The sequence below is a fragment of the Peromyscus maniculatus genome, chromosome 1, assembly GCF_049852395.1.
Source record: "Peromyscus maniculatus bairdii isolate BWxNUB_F1_BW_parent chromosome 1, HU_Pman_BW_mat_3.1, whole genome shotgun sequence".
Classification (NCBI taxonomy): Eukaryota; Metazoa; Chordata; class Mammalia; order Rodentia; family Cricetidae; genus Peromyscus; species Peromyscus maniculatus.
This window is the reverse complement of record NC_134852.1, coordinates 133,278,317-133,295,972: the sequence shown is the minus strand read 5'-3', so window position 1 is coordinate 133,295,972 and position 17,656 is coordinate 133,278,317. Positions and strand designations below refer to the sequence as shown.

The following is a 17,656-nucleotide window of genomic DNA, read 5'->3' as shown; positions in this document are numbered from 1 at the left end:
GTACAGAGACTAACAGCTTTTAAATACGAAAAGAGCTAGACAAGGTGGCGCATGTCTACCACTCAGAGCTCCTAGTTCCAGTCTAGCCTGGGATACAGAAACAACCCTGTCTCAAAACAAAATAAATAAACCATGCCACTCTTTTGCTTAAGCTCTTTATTAATGACTCCTAGCTGCCTATAAAAGTCCAAGCTCCTTGATATGTTCATATGTGAATGCATAACATTTACATAAATTCATAAAGCTCACTTTGGCCTGATTGTCACCTATTTCTTTAGCCTCAACTCTTTCCACTCAAGACTCTGTGTTTAAGGACTACTACCACTGCTCATAATATCACACTGTTTTTCTCCGTGACCTGAACTAGCTCATCCTTTCTGCATTTCATTCTTTGGCCATTGAATCCATAAAGACTCCTAATTTCAAGACTTTCCTTCATTTCTGTTAGATGAAATAGCACTTCCCCTTGCTTAACGACAACTTAAAAAACTTAATCACTCAAGCTACATTGTATTATGTTCTGTTTAACAGTGCTTCCAATGCCCACTATGTAATAGGGGCTCTAAGGATTAACATTTCTTTTTTTAGGCATGCAGCCTGTGTGCCATCACCTCCTTCAAGACATAGTCTCTCATTGGCCTGGAGTTCACAAGTTGCTTGGCTGGCTGGCTACTGAGCTCCAGGTATTCTCCTGTGTTCATCCCCAGCACTGGAACTGTAATAGCAAGCTGTCATCCTCAGCACTTCCCATGGGTCCCTGAGGTTAAAGTCCTGTCTGACTTAGCTCCCCAGTCAGAGATTAGAAGTTCTCCAGAAACACCGAGCGGATCTCTGTGAGTTCAGGCCAGCCTGGGCTACAGAGTGAGTTCCAGGAAAGGTGCAAAGCTACACAGAGAAACCCTGTCTCAAAAACCAAAAAAAAAAAGGTCTCCAGAAACTAACTACCAGGTGGGGTGAGGACAGGCCACTCATGGGAGCCCTGAAGCCGAACAGATGAAAGACATTCTCCTTTCCCAGGAGGCTTGAAACCTGAACTCACAGCTGAATCTACATATGCATATTTCTTGGCTTCTGTTGAATCTTTTCCATAAATCAACACTGGTATTGTCAAAGTGGAGAGAGACTGAGAATTTCTCTCCAGCTTTGGTCAAGACTGTAAATAAATCTACCTATACCCTCAAATTCCTGTCTCTCAGTTTTTTCTTAGGTTCATGTAAACACTTTCTTCAGTAAAATACAGGCTTGATCTGTTATTTACTCTTATACAAGAGCATCTAATAGATGCCACCTTAACTAGTGTCAATACCACATCCATAGGTTGTATTGAGTGCAGACTAATGAGATGCAGAGAGTATACTTCTGACACAGCTAAAACCCCAATTTGGTATGCTGGAGCCTCTGAGCTGTGCAACTGTCACTACTAAGTATTCAAGGACTGGGAAGCTGAAGGACTCCGCTCAGGATTGGGGAGGGATTAAGCTCTAAGTCTTCAGTCCAGGGTGCACTAGGTAACCTGGCTCAATGACCACAGAGCTAGCAATGTGTTACTTAAATGGTAATACAAGAACAGGTGTCACCTTTATAAAGGATAGAGAACAAGGAGCGAAGCAGGTGGAAATTTCACCCCACCCCATCCCAGCTCCACCTCTGCACATAAGACTTTAGAATGGGGCTGGAGAGATGGCTCAGAGGTTAAGAGCACTGGCTGCTATTCCAGAGGACCTGGGTTCAATTCCTAGGACCCACATGGTGGCTCATCTGTAATGAGATCTGGTGCCCTCTTCTGGCCTGCAGGCATATATGCAGACAGAACACTGTGTACATAATAAATAAATAAATCTTAAAATAAAAAAAGACTTTAGAATGAAAGACTGAAGGAAAGACATGTGCCGGAGATGCTCATCAGACAGCATTAGAAAATGGGGTCTACTCAGAAAACAGCTTTAGGGCAGTATCTTCTCCATGTGGTGATACCAAAAAAAAAAAAAAAAAAAGCCCCAAAGGACACCATGGTGACCTCACTGCAGTAGTCTGTCCCACCCCAGTTTTCTCCATAAACTTCTCTCTCCCATCCCAAAGTGAATAAAAAACGCACATAAACAATTTTCTTTTAATGAAAAAAGAAGAAATAGCTTTAAATAACGTACCTTTGATTTTTTGTTCAGTGGCCTAAAATGAAAACAAACAAACAAAAAACAATGTAAATATGAAACTGAAAGAAATGAATTGTTATGATAAAATGCTCATATATTACTATTATATAAGATATACATTTTTATTAAAGAAATTATCGTTTAGATGAACTGTACAGGAAAAGATATGCAAAGCATTCTTTTCCCACAGATGTGCCCCATTGTTCTTGATATAAAATTTCTGCAATGGTTCATTAGACATAAAGCATAGAAGACATTTTACGGTGGCTTATAATTTTTCAAATGTGAGCTGCAGTTTTCTCATGTTATGTTTAAAATAATTTTATAATTATCACTTTTGTATAAACAGGTTTATCACAAATTTTCCATGTCTGAATGGCTTCAAATAATCAAAGATGAATTATACTTTCTGCAAACATTACAAAAATAATGACACTGACCAAATTTGTAATAAATTTAACTTCTGGAGATCAAGTTAATATATTATTATTTATAATATATTATACTATATAATATCTATATAATATAATGTATATTCATATAGATCATATAGCTATATAATATATAAAGTTTATTATATATTAACATAGCTAATATAGTCAACTTTTCAGTATTTGTTAAGTGGGAAAGCATTTTTAAGCTTCTGATATGTTAACATCTCATGAATATGACTGATGGGCTCCTAAGCTGGTAAACCTGCTTCCCAAGGCCTGTGTCTATGTTTACTAGCTAGCTCTCTGACACCTACAGAGAAGGCAGGAGGGCAGTGGGGCTGACTTAGGCAGCCAGCTCACACTGCAAGGGCCTGGACAAGAACTGTAAAATCTGCAGAAGAGGTCCCCAAGTAAATTATGGAGACCTGAAAGTAACTATATATATATAAAGTTAAAGTTATATATATATACTAAAAACTACAACAGTTACTCTACTTTTGAAGCCACACCAAATGTTCATCTTTCACTATGGTGCTTTGTACAGTTTTAGAGCTCTAGAGATATACAAAATAATGGAGGCCCATCTTCTATTTTATGGATCAAAATGAAAAGGAAAACAGTGATGGAAGGGAATGCTAAAAGGCCTGTCAAACAGCTTGACACTAGTTATTTATTTCAGGATGAAGTAATTTTGAAAATTAGATTATAGAAAAAAATAATAATTCTTACAGAGAACTCAGTAAGAATTCCATGAAGTGTGAGAAGTACCATGTTATATATGTTAAGTAATCTTAAGAAGCCAAAGAATCAGCATAAGAATTACTTTGTGAGCCCAAAGCCTTTCTTTAAAAAACAAAACAAAAAACTCTCTATTATTTTTTTCAAAAAAAGATAAATTGCAAGACACAGAAATTATAACATTATTAAAACCAAAGGCATGCAGTGATACTTTTCCAGGCTTTAAAAGACTGTGCTTGTGTGGGAAAGCAGTTTTATGTTGTTCTAGAACAATGGTTCTCAACTTTCCTAACACTGCAACCCTTTCATACAGTTCCTCAAGTTGTGGTGACTCCCAACTGTAACATTAGATCTGTTGCTGTAATTTTGCTTCTGTTATAAATCGTAATGTAAATATCTGTGTTTTCTGATGGTCTTAACCAACCCACAGGTTAAGAACAGCTGTTCTAGAACAATGGACAACCTCACCAGTATTCTGTCACCTACAGAGAATGGCCCTGAGAGGGTCATCCAAGGTATCTAACCCTGGGAAACTGACCTAACAGGGTGAAGGAACAAAGGCAATAGAAATCAAGAGGCCCTTTCAACTGATGAGAAGGAAATGAAGAATTTTGCTTCTTTAAAGCAGGTTTCTGGAGGCTAATCCAAGAAGCCAGTGTGATCATCAAATTATTATAATGAGACTTTCCAAGTGAGCCCAGTATTTTAATAGTAATTGTCTCTATTGCCCCAATCCATAGTCATTAGTCATACATATGATTATTGACCACTGAAATGAGGCCAGTTTAAATGGAAATCTGCAAAATATATACCAGATTTCTAATAGTGAGCATTTTTCAAATAATAAAAACTACTTCAGTAACAATATTTTGTATGGATTGTGTGTTAAAACAGCAATATTTGGGCTCTATTAAATTACATAAATACATTAGAATTGTCCTTAATGTTTTCTTGCATTGTTTTTTAAATAGGGTCTCACAAAGTAGCCCTGGTTGGCATAGAACTAATAGAAATGCTTCTGTCTCTGCTTCCCAAGTGCTGGGACTAAAAACTGTTTCTTTTACTTTTAAATGATCTTCTTGCCTTTACAACTCTGAGTCTCACTTTCCTAGTCCTTCAAATGGGGGAAGTTACCTGTTCATATTTCAGAGCTATTTTGAAGATTAAGCAATAAAACATGACAGATTGGGGTATGAAGAAAATATATGTCATTATAGATATAGTTACTCTACAACACTATTACAGGGTTCTAGCAAATCAAACATGGAAGCAAATAGTTGGTGTTTGAAATAATCAACATTTTTTTACTTTTAAACAATCTTTAGTTGTGATTCTACTACAAATGGAGATATCAGCTAAGAGTAGACAGGACAATGGGTGCTTCATTCCCAGCAGCTCTGCAGTACCTGTCCTAACTCTCCAAGTGTCTAAGCAAGCTATAGGAGCTCGGGTTCTGAACCCTGGCTTTACTGCTGACAATGTGTGACTTGGCCAAATTGGGTAACTTTTCTAAATGAGCTAACTTTCTACTTCATCTGCAAAATGGGGACAAATGCATTTCTCTCAGCACCGTCATGAGGCTCAGGACCCCAAGTTGGCTCAAGTGAAGGCACAGGACAGTGGGGAGCAGTCAGTAGGTATATATGTTCCTATACTGTCAGCAGTGCCGCCTATCTGAGCTTTAGCTCGGTTCTAACGCTCACATTTGGAAAAGTGCTGACACTCATCCCCAGTTCTTTGTCTTTCTCCTTTCTGATCATCTATAACACCTTCCCAATATTATAATCTAACAGTGGTGCTCTCTGCCTCTTGCTTGTGGATCAAAATGTAAGCTCTCAGCTACTGCCCCAATGCCAGGCCTGCTTGCATGCTGCCCATATTCCCCACCATGATGGTCATGGACTCTTATCCCCTGGAACTGTGAGCCCCAACAAACTCTTCTTTGAGTCGCCTTGATCATGGCGCCTCTTCACATAGAAAAGTAACTAAGATATCCATGAGAGGTCTGCCCTTTTCTGAACAGAAACAGAGGGGTAGATGGGGTGTGGTGGGGGAGGGAGTGGGAAGAGAGGAGGAAAAGGGAAACTGCAGTCAGGATGTTTAAAAAAAAGGTAACTAAGACAGAATTAATCTAGTTCAACTCACATTTTTTTGGTTTTTGGTTTTTCAAGATGGGGTTTTTCTGTGTAGCCCTGGCTTTCCTGGAACTAGCTCTGTAGACCAGGCTGGCTTCACCTGCCTCTGCCTCCCAAGGAATGAGTCACACCCACTCAACTTAACTTTTAAAAAATGAGCTAACTACTTACTACTCAACAGTCTTTCCTATGAGTTAGCAAATGGTACGTGGTCTGCTGAATAACAATCTTAGAACTGAGGAAGAGTAAGATGCATGAAAGGAGAGAGCTGTACAAAGAGAGCATCTCACTGCTCTCAATGAGTGCCTCCTCAATCTGGTCACCAAGGTTACAAAGAAATGTACTGATGAGACTCTGAGCATCATTTCCCAAAGGGAGGAAAACAAGTCAGATGTTTCTACAACCTAAATCTCCTTTAGGCTTTAGTAATTCACATCTATAAAACCTATAAAAGTCCCTTCAATTCTGGGCTGGAGAGATGGCTCAGAGGTCAAGAGCACTGACTGCTCTTCCAGAGGTCATGAGTTCAGTTCCCAGCAACCACATGGTGGCTCACAACCATCTGTAATGAGACCTGGCGCCCTCTTCTGGCCTGCAGTCACATGTGCTGTATACATAATAAATAAATAAATCTTTAAAAAAAAAAAAAAAAAAGTCCCTTCAATTCAAACAGTAACAGCAACTAAAATAGCATGAACGTTGAAATATACTTTCTATCAGGAAATTCCAGCTTGTATTATTGTTTTCCCCACCCCTTCACTATTACATGCTTTCTAGGAACTACAATTACATGTTTAAGTGAAGGATATTCTAAACTACCCCTCTATAATTAACCTATTTCTCAACCGCCCTTTTCTTCACTGCAGTTCCCTGAAGATCCCTTTTGAAATTTTCTTCTAAAAATGAGCCTGGGGAGAAATTCGTGCTAACTCTGCACTGCTGCTGTTGCCCTGGCCCATCTTCATGGCTGGAACTATGCCTACATTCAATTATTTTCTAGGTCTAAAACCAGAAGATTCTTCATTATATAAAAAGTATTGTACATACATAGCCAGAGTTTTAGAACAGAAAAAAAATGTTAAAAATGAATTCAAGTCACTGAGCTCCATGTTCATTTACTAGGGTGGGAAATACCATTTTTAAAAAGTACCCAATTTTTATATAGAATTTCTTTAGAGAAAGACTAAATATTTAAATATATACTTAAATAACAAAATAAGAAAAATTGTTATAGTTAAAATACTACAGTGAATTTTGAGGTTTCTAATAAGCTATCAAGGGGGAGGGGCATAGGAATCTGGTTCAGTGTAGAGAGCTTGCTTAGCTTCCTCAAAGCCCTGTGTTTAGGCTGGGCAGTGGTGGCGCATGCCTTCAATCCCAGCATTTAGGATTGGCAGGTGGATCTCTGTGACTTCAAGGTCAGCCTGGTCTACAGAGTGAGTTCCAGGACAAGCTCCAAAGCTACACAGAGAAACTCTGTCTCAAAAAAACAAAACAAAACAAAAAAAGCTCTGTGTTTAATATCCAGCACTCAAACAAAGAAATTGTGTTACTTGGTTCTTTATTTGAAGCTGAAAATAGCTCATGATATGAACTTATATTTCAAAGGCGCACAGGGGCTGTTAGGGAGTTAAATCTAAATGTTTTCTGTATTTGTAGAATGAGAACCTACACTTTATGTCCCATTATAAAATTTTTCTTACTATATTATATTTCAATTTAAAAGTTCACCTGTATATGGTGAAAATAAAGATAACACTGCATGGAAAGCAGAACATTGTGATAATTTTGAACACCTAATGGGAAACAAGGTTTCAATTTTACTTCTGTTTCTGTTGCCATGATGAAACCAAGATTAGCTACTGAAGTCACCTTATACTGAACACAGATTAGAAGAGATAACAGCTGAAGTCTTCTTTAGAAGGAAAAGTGCATAGTTCATACATAGAGCAGGCAGAATATGATGAGCTGATGTTCAAACATTCATGTAAATGGTCCTGCCCACCTGACTCATGTTTATCTCCTACCACCTACTAGGATTTACTTGCTGGATCCTACAGGAAACAAAAAGAAAGCTCCACAAAGCTTGTCTTAACAGTTTGTGACTCACAGTCTTTCATATGGGGCAATCTGGGAGTTTCCTTTTTTTAAGGAGCTATTTGGTAGCAGTGTATGGAAATACCAGCTGTCCTTATTTTGCCAACAGGTTGCATTCAAATTCAGTTATAAGCTGGTTTTCTGCAACTTAGAGAAGCTGTATTTACAGTAGCAGTCTAGACAATGAAACGTAACAATAACTGAGGGCTTTAACCTTTCCTTTCACTGTTTAGTGGATAGGTAGGATATACAGCAAACCTCCTCATGTGGAAGACCTGGTAAAAGCAAGCCATTCTTATCTCTCAGCCTCTGGTGGGTGGTTCTAAAGAGACGGGAGGAGTGTGTGAGGGTGGGAGCACTAGCTGAGGCAGGGAGAAGTGGGAGAAGAGTAAAAAGCTGTCACTGCAGATCTGATGAGATGCCAAGTAACAGGATAAACCCCATTCAAGTGCTACATGTAAATTTATGCTTTACTGACTTGGTGATTTAGAAAGTTGATTGTGAGGGAAGTTAAAAAGTGAACTTTCACAATCGATTCAATATTTCTACATGCTATGACTTAAAAATTATACTACAAAATGTTTAGAGAAATTATTCTACTAATGTCTTCCTTTTGCAGAATTTCCTCAGCAAACAGGACAAATTCCAAACACATATGTGTAAATATTACTTTAGGCTCTTTCTCAGACACACTGCACTGTCTGTAACTTTACCAGCTAAACCTTGAACTACTTAGGACCAACAATGCCTAAGGAAACAATACTCAGACACTAGCCAAACAAGATTCTACATTAAGCACATCAAGCAGCCTCCTCACCAACCTCTAGTTTATCTCAGGAGTTCTTTTATGGGCAAATGATACCATGGTCCAAGAGTAAGATAAGCTTTTCCCAACCTTAGACTTAGAGAGGACACAACTCTTTCATAAATATCAAACAACGAGGGAGCAAACTGCAGAGATCATACTGTATCAAAAAGCCTCTGGTGGAGGCCCAAGTCATCAGCCAACACCGGACTCTACACTAGAGCCCTATCCAAACTCATACAATGCACATACTATGTATTCTTTACAGCTTCCACTGAGAGTAACCAGACTTGACTGACAGGTGACTAGTGTCACCTACCATTTCTCTTCACACAGCCCTCCAAAAGGCTCTGTACTCCACCCCTCCCCATAACACCTGCTGATGGTGCCCAAAGTTAGCACACCTAGAACTGATTTATTTAACACTTCTCCTTTTTCTGTACTCTCTAAGCAGGTCAACTATCCCAAATGTACTTGACCACTCAATATGGAACTAGGATGTTCTATCTTCATAGCCACTAAGCAAATTCTATGGATTACATCAACAGTCCCTTAAGCCAGTCAATCCCTTCCGATCCAATTCAACACTTTCCTAAGGTAAAATACAAACTTTCTGTCACTCTTACTAAAATATTTTCAATATTTTCCCCAACACTCAAAGCCTCAAGAAGAGAATTTACCTACCACTAACTGCCTCTGGGCCATCTCTGGATATTCCTACCCCTGTCCCCCAGCTTCCACATTTTAAGATGTACAGACTACAAATTCCTGGTTTGAGTTTTCTGTGCTTTGGGTACTTTTCTGCTCCTTAATCACTTGACTCATTTCTAGCCTAAGAAAATGGCCTGTCCCTTTGCTCCATCTCAAGCTAAGGTATCTTTCCTCTGTGCTTCAACAGTTTCCCATAAAGACATGCTTCATGTATGTGTGCCTTATGTATCCTGTTTCTTAGTGAATGATGATAAGGTAGGTGCTTTGCTGTACTTAACCCACTTCCTAGCACAATGCTTTACCTAAGAGATATATATATTTAAAAGCACAGTAGGATAGAACAGTCATTTGCTGGGTCTTTTAGAACATTTTAAGATCCTTGAAAATTTGATAGAGAAGACTAGGGGTTAGTTTTGCTAACTTAGCATGCTCTGCTTTGGGTCCAGCTTCTTATCTTGTATTGTGCCTAGAGTTCTCCAGTAAATGCCTTAGGGCTTGTTTTAAAGTATCTTAATTCAAACTGAAAACTTATAAAGTCAGGACGGGTATTAAATAAAAAGGGCCTTTTATTCTTCATCATTTCAAAACTTACTTAAATATAGTTTACTTTATTTCCTATTTTGCACATATATCTTATTACTTCATTTAACTCAACATTCGTTTTACAAAATATAAAGAAACTGAGGCCCAAGAAGGCTAAATAAAATTGATGGACACATCATTCAAAATTATATGAGCAAGCAAGGCTTCAAAACCCTGTCTATCTTCATAGCCATTAAGATATGTATAGTTGTACAGCTAAAAATTCTGTGCTCTTTCCACTTATAAAACTATAATGAAATACATAGGAATCACTAATTGAAAGAAAAAGACCTATGATAATGCACTTACCTTTGAAAACTCAATACTGGCAAGATTATATATGCATTGAATTACACATTCAGCAAAGTACTATATATGTACATTCAAAGACATTAAATATTAAAAATGAATCTTTAATGAAGTTAATAAACTTAAGCAGATGTTTTAACAAAGCCATATGAGTAATTTCCTTTTAGTCTATGTTCAAACTGCTTAACAAAGTTTATCATATACTACCTTCTTTTGAGCAGCTTCCTTCTTTTTCTTGTCGTCTTTTTTCTTTTTCTTTTCTTCCATCAACTGTTCTTCTTCTTGCACTAAATCCCTGAACCACACAGTTGCAATTAACTTTCCCAAAGTGGATTTAGAAATAAAAATAATGTTGCACAAAGGTTCATTTTCACTTATAAGAAATAAAGCAAACTTGTCTTTATTCAACACAACTTACAACCACCTAGCCACATAGCTACCATGTAGTACAATTTACTTTTATTAATTGACATAGCTTTCCTTCACAAGTGTGAGAGCTTTCATCCTAATGTCATATCAAGGAAGGGAACAAAAATGGACAAGTTTTACACTGGGAAACTGCAAGTTCCTTCCAATTCTAGAAGGTAAACACAAGGTAAGTTGCAGTTATCTTGCTAAGGGTCCCAATTATCAAGCAGTACCTAATGATGATGGATTGGGATGGTACTTCTGGCTTTCTCTGTTCTCTTACACTCTATGTGTGTGCGCGCGCGCCAGTACACACTCTGTGATGATGGACCAAACCTAGAGCCCTGCACATGTTAGGCAAGAGCTCATTACTGAGCTACAAACCCAGTCATAAACATTTTTCAAGTACAAATTATTCATAAATAGGTAACATGTATTTTAGCATTATAATAATCTCAAACTATTCTTTCTTTGGAAACAATAACACATTGGTTTAAGTTTGTTTAAATTTTTGGAAACTCAAAATTTCAAAGTTGCCAACAGAAAGATCCTCTTGTTCAGATATCAGGACTAGAGAAACTGTTTCCTCTTTCTCCCTCCACCTCACTGAAATTCAGGGAGAAAGCAACAACTATTTAAAATTAACAGTGAACTACAACAAAGGGAATCATATCCAATAATAAGCATACAAGTCTTAGGTCAATACACCTGCCACCCCTCTAGTAGAGCTCTAGAAAACATTTAAGATGAGAACAGAAAGATATTGGGAGGGGGATTAACATAAGGAATAGAAAAGCCAGATCCATTCTAGCCACAACCACCCCAATCCTAATCCCTGAGTCCTTCCTGCCTACATGGTTACAGGAAGCATCTGCATTAAAAACAAACTTAAAACCGAAAGAATGCTGCTCTCTAAGGAAACTAAAACTTCCAAAGGAGGCTCACAAGTCTCTTCCCAGAGTGTACAGCTCTCCTTACTGGAGGCTACTGGTTCTCCATCCATCACTCAAGTGGGCCTGTCCACGCACATGGTGCTCTGGATTAGTCCTGTCATTCAAGGAGTCTACTGAGAAAAGAAATCTATGAAAATATGGAGGAAACTCTCTAGCTACTCCCATTAGTCAGCCTAGAACCTAAGTTTCATAATACCAATTTGTAAATGTTCTGCATAATGAAGAAAACCACAATACAAAAAAATTGTATCTAACTTTGCCCTAAATAAGCTTTCTGAAGGACACACTACAAACAACAGGCAGCCATGAAGAGGTTCAGTGAGAAGCATAACCATTTGTTAAGGCTAAATGGCAGTAGGGATCTGACAAACAAGACCAGAAAGATGGGCAAGTATGTAGGAAACTGGAAGAGGCTATAATGTACTACAGAGAGCTTAAATCTGGCCTTTCTGATGGAAGAAGTGTAGGAATGTAAGTAGACTGAGAAAACAGAAATGAGTGGCATCATGCACAATTGAAATAACAAATTCATGCCAAATGCATGATTAGACTCCTTTATATTCTATGTAAGGAGCATCCTAACAAAGTCAAAGGCCAAGGTGACCACAGTATACAAGAGTGGCGGAATGAATGGTATATAAAAAGGATGATAAGGGCATGTCCACAGGCACATAGGGAAAACTCAAAAGCAAAAGCTCTAATTACTTGGCTATCGTCAGCCTCCATGTCACCATGTTAGAACTGAGATATAGTCAGATGTGGTGGTACATGCCTGTAAATAACTGCATGCAGAGGCAAGAAGATCCCAAGTTTGAGGCTAGGTTATACTACATAGTGAGATCGTGTATCAGAAAAAAACAAAAACGTGAGCCGGGCGGTGGTGGCACACGCCTTTAATCCCAGCACTCAGTCTTGAGAGTGAGATCCAGAACAGGTGCCAAAAACTACACAGAGAAATCCTGTCTTGAAAAGGAGAGAGAGAGAGAGAGAGAGAGAGAGAGAGAGAGAGAGAGAGAGAGAGAGAGAGAGAGAGAGAGAGAGAAGTGTTTGCATCACAGTATTTCCCAAGGCTGAGATAAAGAGTGCTCATTTAACACCATGGTCCCCAGTGGCATTCCAAAGACTGTCTACCCTACTTGGATCAAGATATCACCCTTATTAGCATTTGTTCTTCATGGTCTCCTGTCAACTACAGGCTCATCCTTTTCAGATTTTTCTCCTTCCTCAAACTTTATTTAGCGCATGTTTTATAAAGTTAGTAAGTGTCTTCTCCTTAGTACTTAAGACACATGCTGCAGATCTCCTCAAAATGTAACAGGGGCTGACATTCCAAGGATAGGAAAAAAGCTATTCAACACTGTCATTACAGTCAACCACCCATGCTTTCCCCACAGAGAAACACATAGACTCTATCTATCTATCTATCTATCTATCTATCTATCTATCTATCTATCTATCTTTTTCTAGATTATCACATGTCCCACAGTTTCAGTATTTTAACCATACTCTCTTCAAGGATAGTGGCAAGATATTTCAAAGTTATCGTTCTATGGATTTACATGCTGCTAAACAGGAACTGGGTTTCCCCTCCAGAGCTCTCCTTCTATGAGAACTTAGTATTTTTACTTATAGTGCACTATATAAAGACTTTAAGTGCCCAAGGGGAATTTTCTAGGAGACAGAAATGCTCTGACTGGAGTGGAGTTATATAGTTGTATACATTTGCTACATCTATTACCTATAATCAAAATGTAAATGTTGTATATTAACTGGATCCTCCATGTGATTTTTTAAAATATATATTTTTACTTTATGTAAAATATACTTCATGCTGCAGAGCAGCACTGGGGACCTTAAATAAACTTTCAGGGCCCAGCAAGATGAATCAGTGGGTGTCACCAAGCTTGATAACACAGGCCCCGCACAGTGGAAGGGAGAAGTGATTTCTGCAGGTGGTCCTTTGACCTCCACCCTTGTGCTACGTCACCTCCCCACTCACCCCACCCCCACCAGACAATAAATAAGTAAATGTTAAAACTTTTAAGAAATTTCATTTTTTCTCCTGTGAATGCATATGAGATGATAAGGGAAAAACTACACCATAACAAATAAATACTGTAAAATCCTGAGCAGTTGGATAGTTTTAAGAGAAATGATTAGTGAGACAGCTCCTCAGATAAAGGTACCTACCACCAAACCTGACTGACAATCTGAGTTTGAGCCCCACAATTCCTATGTGCAAGGAGAGAAATGGTTCCTTCTAGTTCTCCTCTGACTTGCATGTACATATGACATACACACATGCTCACAGTAAATAAGCACAATAACAAAATAAAAATTTTTTAAAGAACCACAAAAATACAGAACTTTTTAGGAAGTATGACAGCAATGCGGCAAGTTATACTACAGACAGACAGACAGGTGGATATTCCGTCTACCTTGCCACCCCATCCTTGAGGATGTATCTTAGAGCAGTAAAGCACTAGAGCATAAGGCACATACATATCAAAGTTCACTGCAAGTCTCTTAAGGAGGCTGAGAGCAAACACTGGAAGGCCCATGGATAAAGAAATGGCTGCTGCATGAAAAGCATAATGAAAAGGAGCCTATCTGCTTACTCACTGGAAGGAATGCCCCAAACAGAGCAAAGGGAAAACCGCAAGTTGTAGATTCACAAACAACACTATTCCCTATCTTTTAAGTAGTGTGTCAAAAGTGTTGTTACACATTCAAGATGAATGTGCAAATGTCACTCAGGTGATTCATTAATCCCAAGCCTCTGGAAAGGGAATGATACACGGGTGAACACTACAAAATAGTAGCAGCAGGTCAATCCAGGGGAAATATTAAACCCCAGCATAGGCATGCCAGACAGCTAAATGTGGGTGGAGTAGGCCTGCATGGTGTGCTGAAACAGTTAATAAAATCAGCACAGCAGGTGTTAACTACAAGCTGATGCTTGGCCTGTGTCAGAAAGTTGGATTTCAATAGCTTTCATTCCCTAATTGGGGACTAGGTACTCAGTTCCTGAAATGCACAAGCACTACAGTTCACCTTACGCCTCCTCAAAATATGACATAGGACCAGACTCCAAGAGGAGCCTTGAACAATAAATAAACAATCCTTTTTTTTTAAAGAATCTATTTGTATTTATTTTATGTGTATGGATTTATGCATGTGTGTCTGTGCACCACGTGTGTGCATGGTGCCCGGGGAAGTCAGAAGAGGGCTTCATATCCTCTGGAACTTGAGTTATAGGTGGTTGTGAGCCACCATGAAGGTGGTGGGAATCGAACCCACCTCCTCAACAAGAGCAACAAGTACTCTTAAATGCCGAGCCATCACTCCAGCCTGAGGACAATAAATTTCTAGCAAGCCCTCCTCTGGCAAATGACTTAAACGTGTTTCCCTTTGATGCTGGGAAAATTAAGCCTATCTTCTGTAACTGCATGGAGTGGAACTCTGGAAGCTGACACCAAGTTTCCTCAGTGATTTAACCTACATTCCTCGGTTGATTTTTTTTCAATTTCCTTTCCTTACAAGGAACCTGGAGTGAGACATACTACCTGACAGGTAGGAAGACAGGGAGAGGGGCTGAAGACGTGAATTTCCAAGATGGCCAACTTCTTCCTCACTCTCCTAGCCCAAGTTTAAAGCAAAGGCCTTGTGGGCATTTTTCTCCCTCCGTTAGTATCCTTGCTGAGGGCTAATTAGCCATCCTATCTTTCTTCAAACTGACCAACCCTAAGTTAGCGGAAGAAAACACTTCAAAAATTTTAAAAATCCTCACTACTCAAGGAGAGGCTGGGCTTCAGCTTCCAAAGTTCCTACTTTGCTTTGCAGAGTCATTTGTGTGTGCTGTGTGTGTGTGTGTGTGTGTGTGTGTGTGTGTGTGTGTGTGTGTTTCCTCCCTCCTAACAAAAGCCTTTATTGGCTGAGTCTGTCTACTGTGTTTGAGAATTTCCCCACTTCTACTTGTCATGCTCAAGATTTTTTTCCCTGCCTTTTAATTATTTACCTGACAGAGAAAGTGAACCTGATCAAGACCCCTGGACAGCAGTGACCGACAAAATCACGAACATTCCACACAACTACATGCTGAGTCCTGCAGGTCTTCCTCGTGAACTGTAAAACCTCAAGAGGCAGGGTTTCTCTTTTTTATTTATTATGTATACAGCGTTCTGTCTGCATGTACGCCTGCATGACAGAGGAGGGCATCAGATCCCATTGTAGATGGTTGTGAGCCACCATGTGGTTGCTGGAAATTGAACTCAGGACCTCTGAAAGAACACCAGCACTCTTAACTGCTGAGCCATCTCACCAGCCCAAAGAGGCAGGATTTCTACAGACGAAAAAAGCTTTTCCAGTCAAGAAAGCACAGAATGACATGGATCCTAGGGAGCAGCATAAAGACTGACAGGTTAACAGGACTGACACAGACTGGAATCTTAGAAAAGAAAGAAAAGTATGGGGTAAAAATAGGCAGCACACTGTACAGTGCGAGGTAATCCAACTGAATGCCCAAACCACACTGCAAAGAAGAGCAAAGAGGAGCTGCAAGCCAGTCAACTGTCCTCGGGAGAGCGGACAGTACTGACACAGCATACAGCATACACAAGAGCACACACTGCTGGTGACCAGACTTGAAAGCCCAAGTCTGAACATGTGGCTGAGATGTCGGAGAAACAAGGAGACAAGGACAGGTGGTTCTAGTTGCTTTAGGAACAGAAACAGGAGGTAACCTTTCTGATGGCCCAGTCAGTAGATCACCTTCACACACAAATCAACTGCATGCTCAGCTCGTTATAAAATCCCTATCACATCCGCCAGAAAATCATCTGCCCTCCTTTTCCCTTACATATCCCACCCATTCCTCTTGACTTTCCTGTTTCCTTCTCCACATTTTCCTCAGTCTTGATTTCTGATAATCAATAACTAGTCAGTACTACTCAGTAAGTCACTGGTAACCTAACTAACACCGGCAGATGGTAGGACAGAAACCCAATCACAGAATAAACTGGTAAGGGAATGAGACAGCTGGGTCGGTTTACCCATTATCTCCTGCGGTAAAAATGACAGGAACAAAAGAAAACTAATGTGGAAAAAAAGGACGAAGGTAGCAATAAAAACAATTATGAACAAGGGAATGTGGCAGATGATTTTCATCACAATAGTAAAAAGGACAGAAGTAGTTAAGGGGAAAGCGATGTGAAAGGAAGAGGGACTCTAGTATTCGGAGGTGGAAGGGGACCAGCAAGAAGGAAGAACAGAGCCGGGCGTTGGTGGCGCACGCCTTTAATCCCAGCACTCGGGAGGCAGAGCCAGGCGGATCTCTGTGAGTTCGAGGCCAGCCTGGGCTACCAAGTGAGCTCCAGGAAAGGCGCAAAGCTACACAGGGAAACCCTGTCTCGAAAAACCAAAAAAAAAAAAAAAAAAAAGGAAGAACAGAGAATGGGGAAGACAGTGAGGGAGAAAGATGAAAAGAGCAGACTGACATACATGCACGAAAACGCCATAACCAACCAAAGTATTTTCATGCAAACTTTGAAATATTAACTGTGAAAAAGTCAAACATGATAACACCTGCCTGTAATCCCAGCAGCTGGGAGGTATAAACAGGGGGATCAAGAATTCAAGGTCAGCCTCAGCTACACTGAGATTTCAAGACACCAGCTTGAGGTACAGGATACCCTCTTTCAAACTCCTAAGGAAAGACAAGGAGACAATAGGCAAACCGACAGCAGCAATAAGGCTCCAGGTGAAACAAAATCCCGATCTTACAGGAAGCTCCCATTACTCCCAGAATTTGAGCAATAAAATAAGTAACATTAATAAAGGATTATAAGTCTTTGAAAAAATAGGAATCCATGATTTCACACTGATGTGGATGGACAAACAAGTAAATAAAGAATAAAGACAGATCTTCACTGTAAAATATACACTGATGAAAAAAATACATACATGTTCTCCAAGTATGATGAAAGCTGACGTACAGTTAACACGCGTGGCAACGAGACGAAGTGACTTCATGCATTTCCCCACACAGAGAAAAGCACCTCAGTCCCCTACGCTGCTCCTGTCCAAAACACAGCTCTGGACTTAATGAGGAACTCCAGGCAAACAGAAAGAGAGGCAACCTACAAAACAGCCTCACTCTTTACACACCAAAAAACCCGCACAACAAAGACTGCCACCCAGTTCCAGAGTACAGGCAGCTAAACCAAATATAACCTGTGACCTTCCATAGACTCTCCAACCAGAAAAAAAAACAACAAAAAAAAAAAACTTTTCTTTTTGCCTTGCTGTGACAAACATTACTGAGACAATACAT

At 39.5% G+C, this 17,656-nt stretch overlaps 1 protein-coding gene across 12 annotated transcripts in view; it reads right to left on the bottom strand.

Annotated features, from left to right (window-relative positions):
* Tnrc6a (trinucleotide repeat containing adaptor 6A) overlaps positions 1 to 17,656 on the bottom strand; it is a 177,572-nt gene that overhangs the window by 57,007 nt on the left and 102,909 nt on the right. For 9 of the 12 annotated variants that reach the window (XM_015998876.3, XM_042283132.2, XM_076551724.1 and 6 more), the window contains 2 exons: positions 10,172 to 10,259; positions 2,148 to 2,169 (listed from right to left, as the gene is read on the bottom strand). The exons of the other annotated variants lie outside the window; for them this stretch is intronic. In XM_015998876.3, coding sequence (XP_015854362.1) covers positions 2,148 to 2,169; positions 10,172 to 10,259 — 110 coding nt within the window. The remainder of the gene's footprint in view (positions 1 to 2,147; positions 2,170 to 10,171; positions 10,260 to 17,656) is intronic. 12 annotated transcript variants of the gene reach the window in all.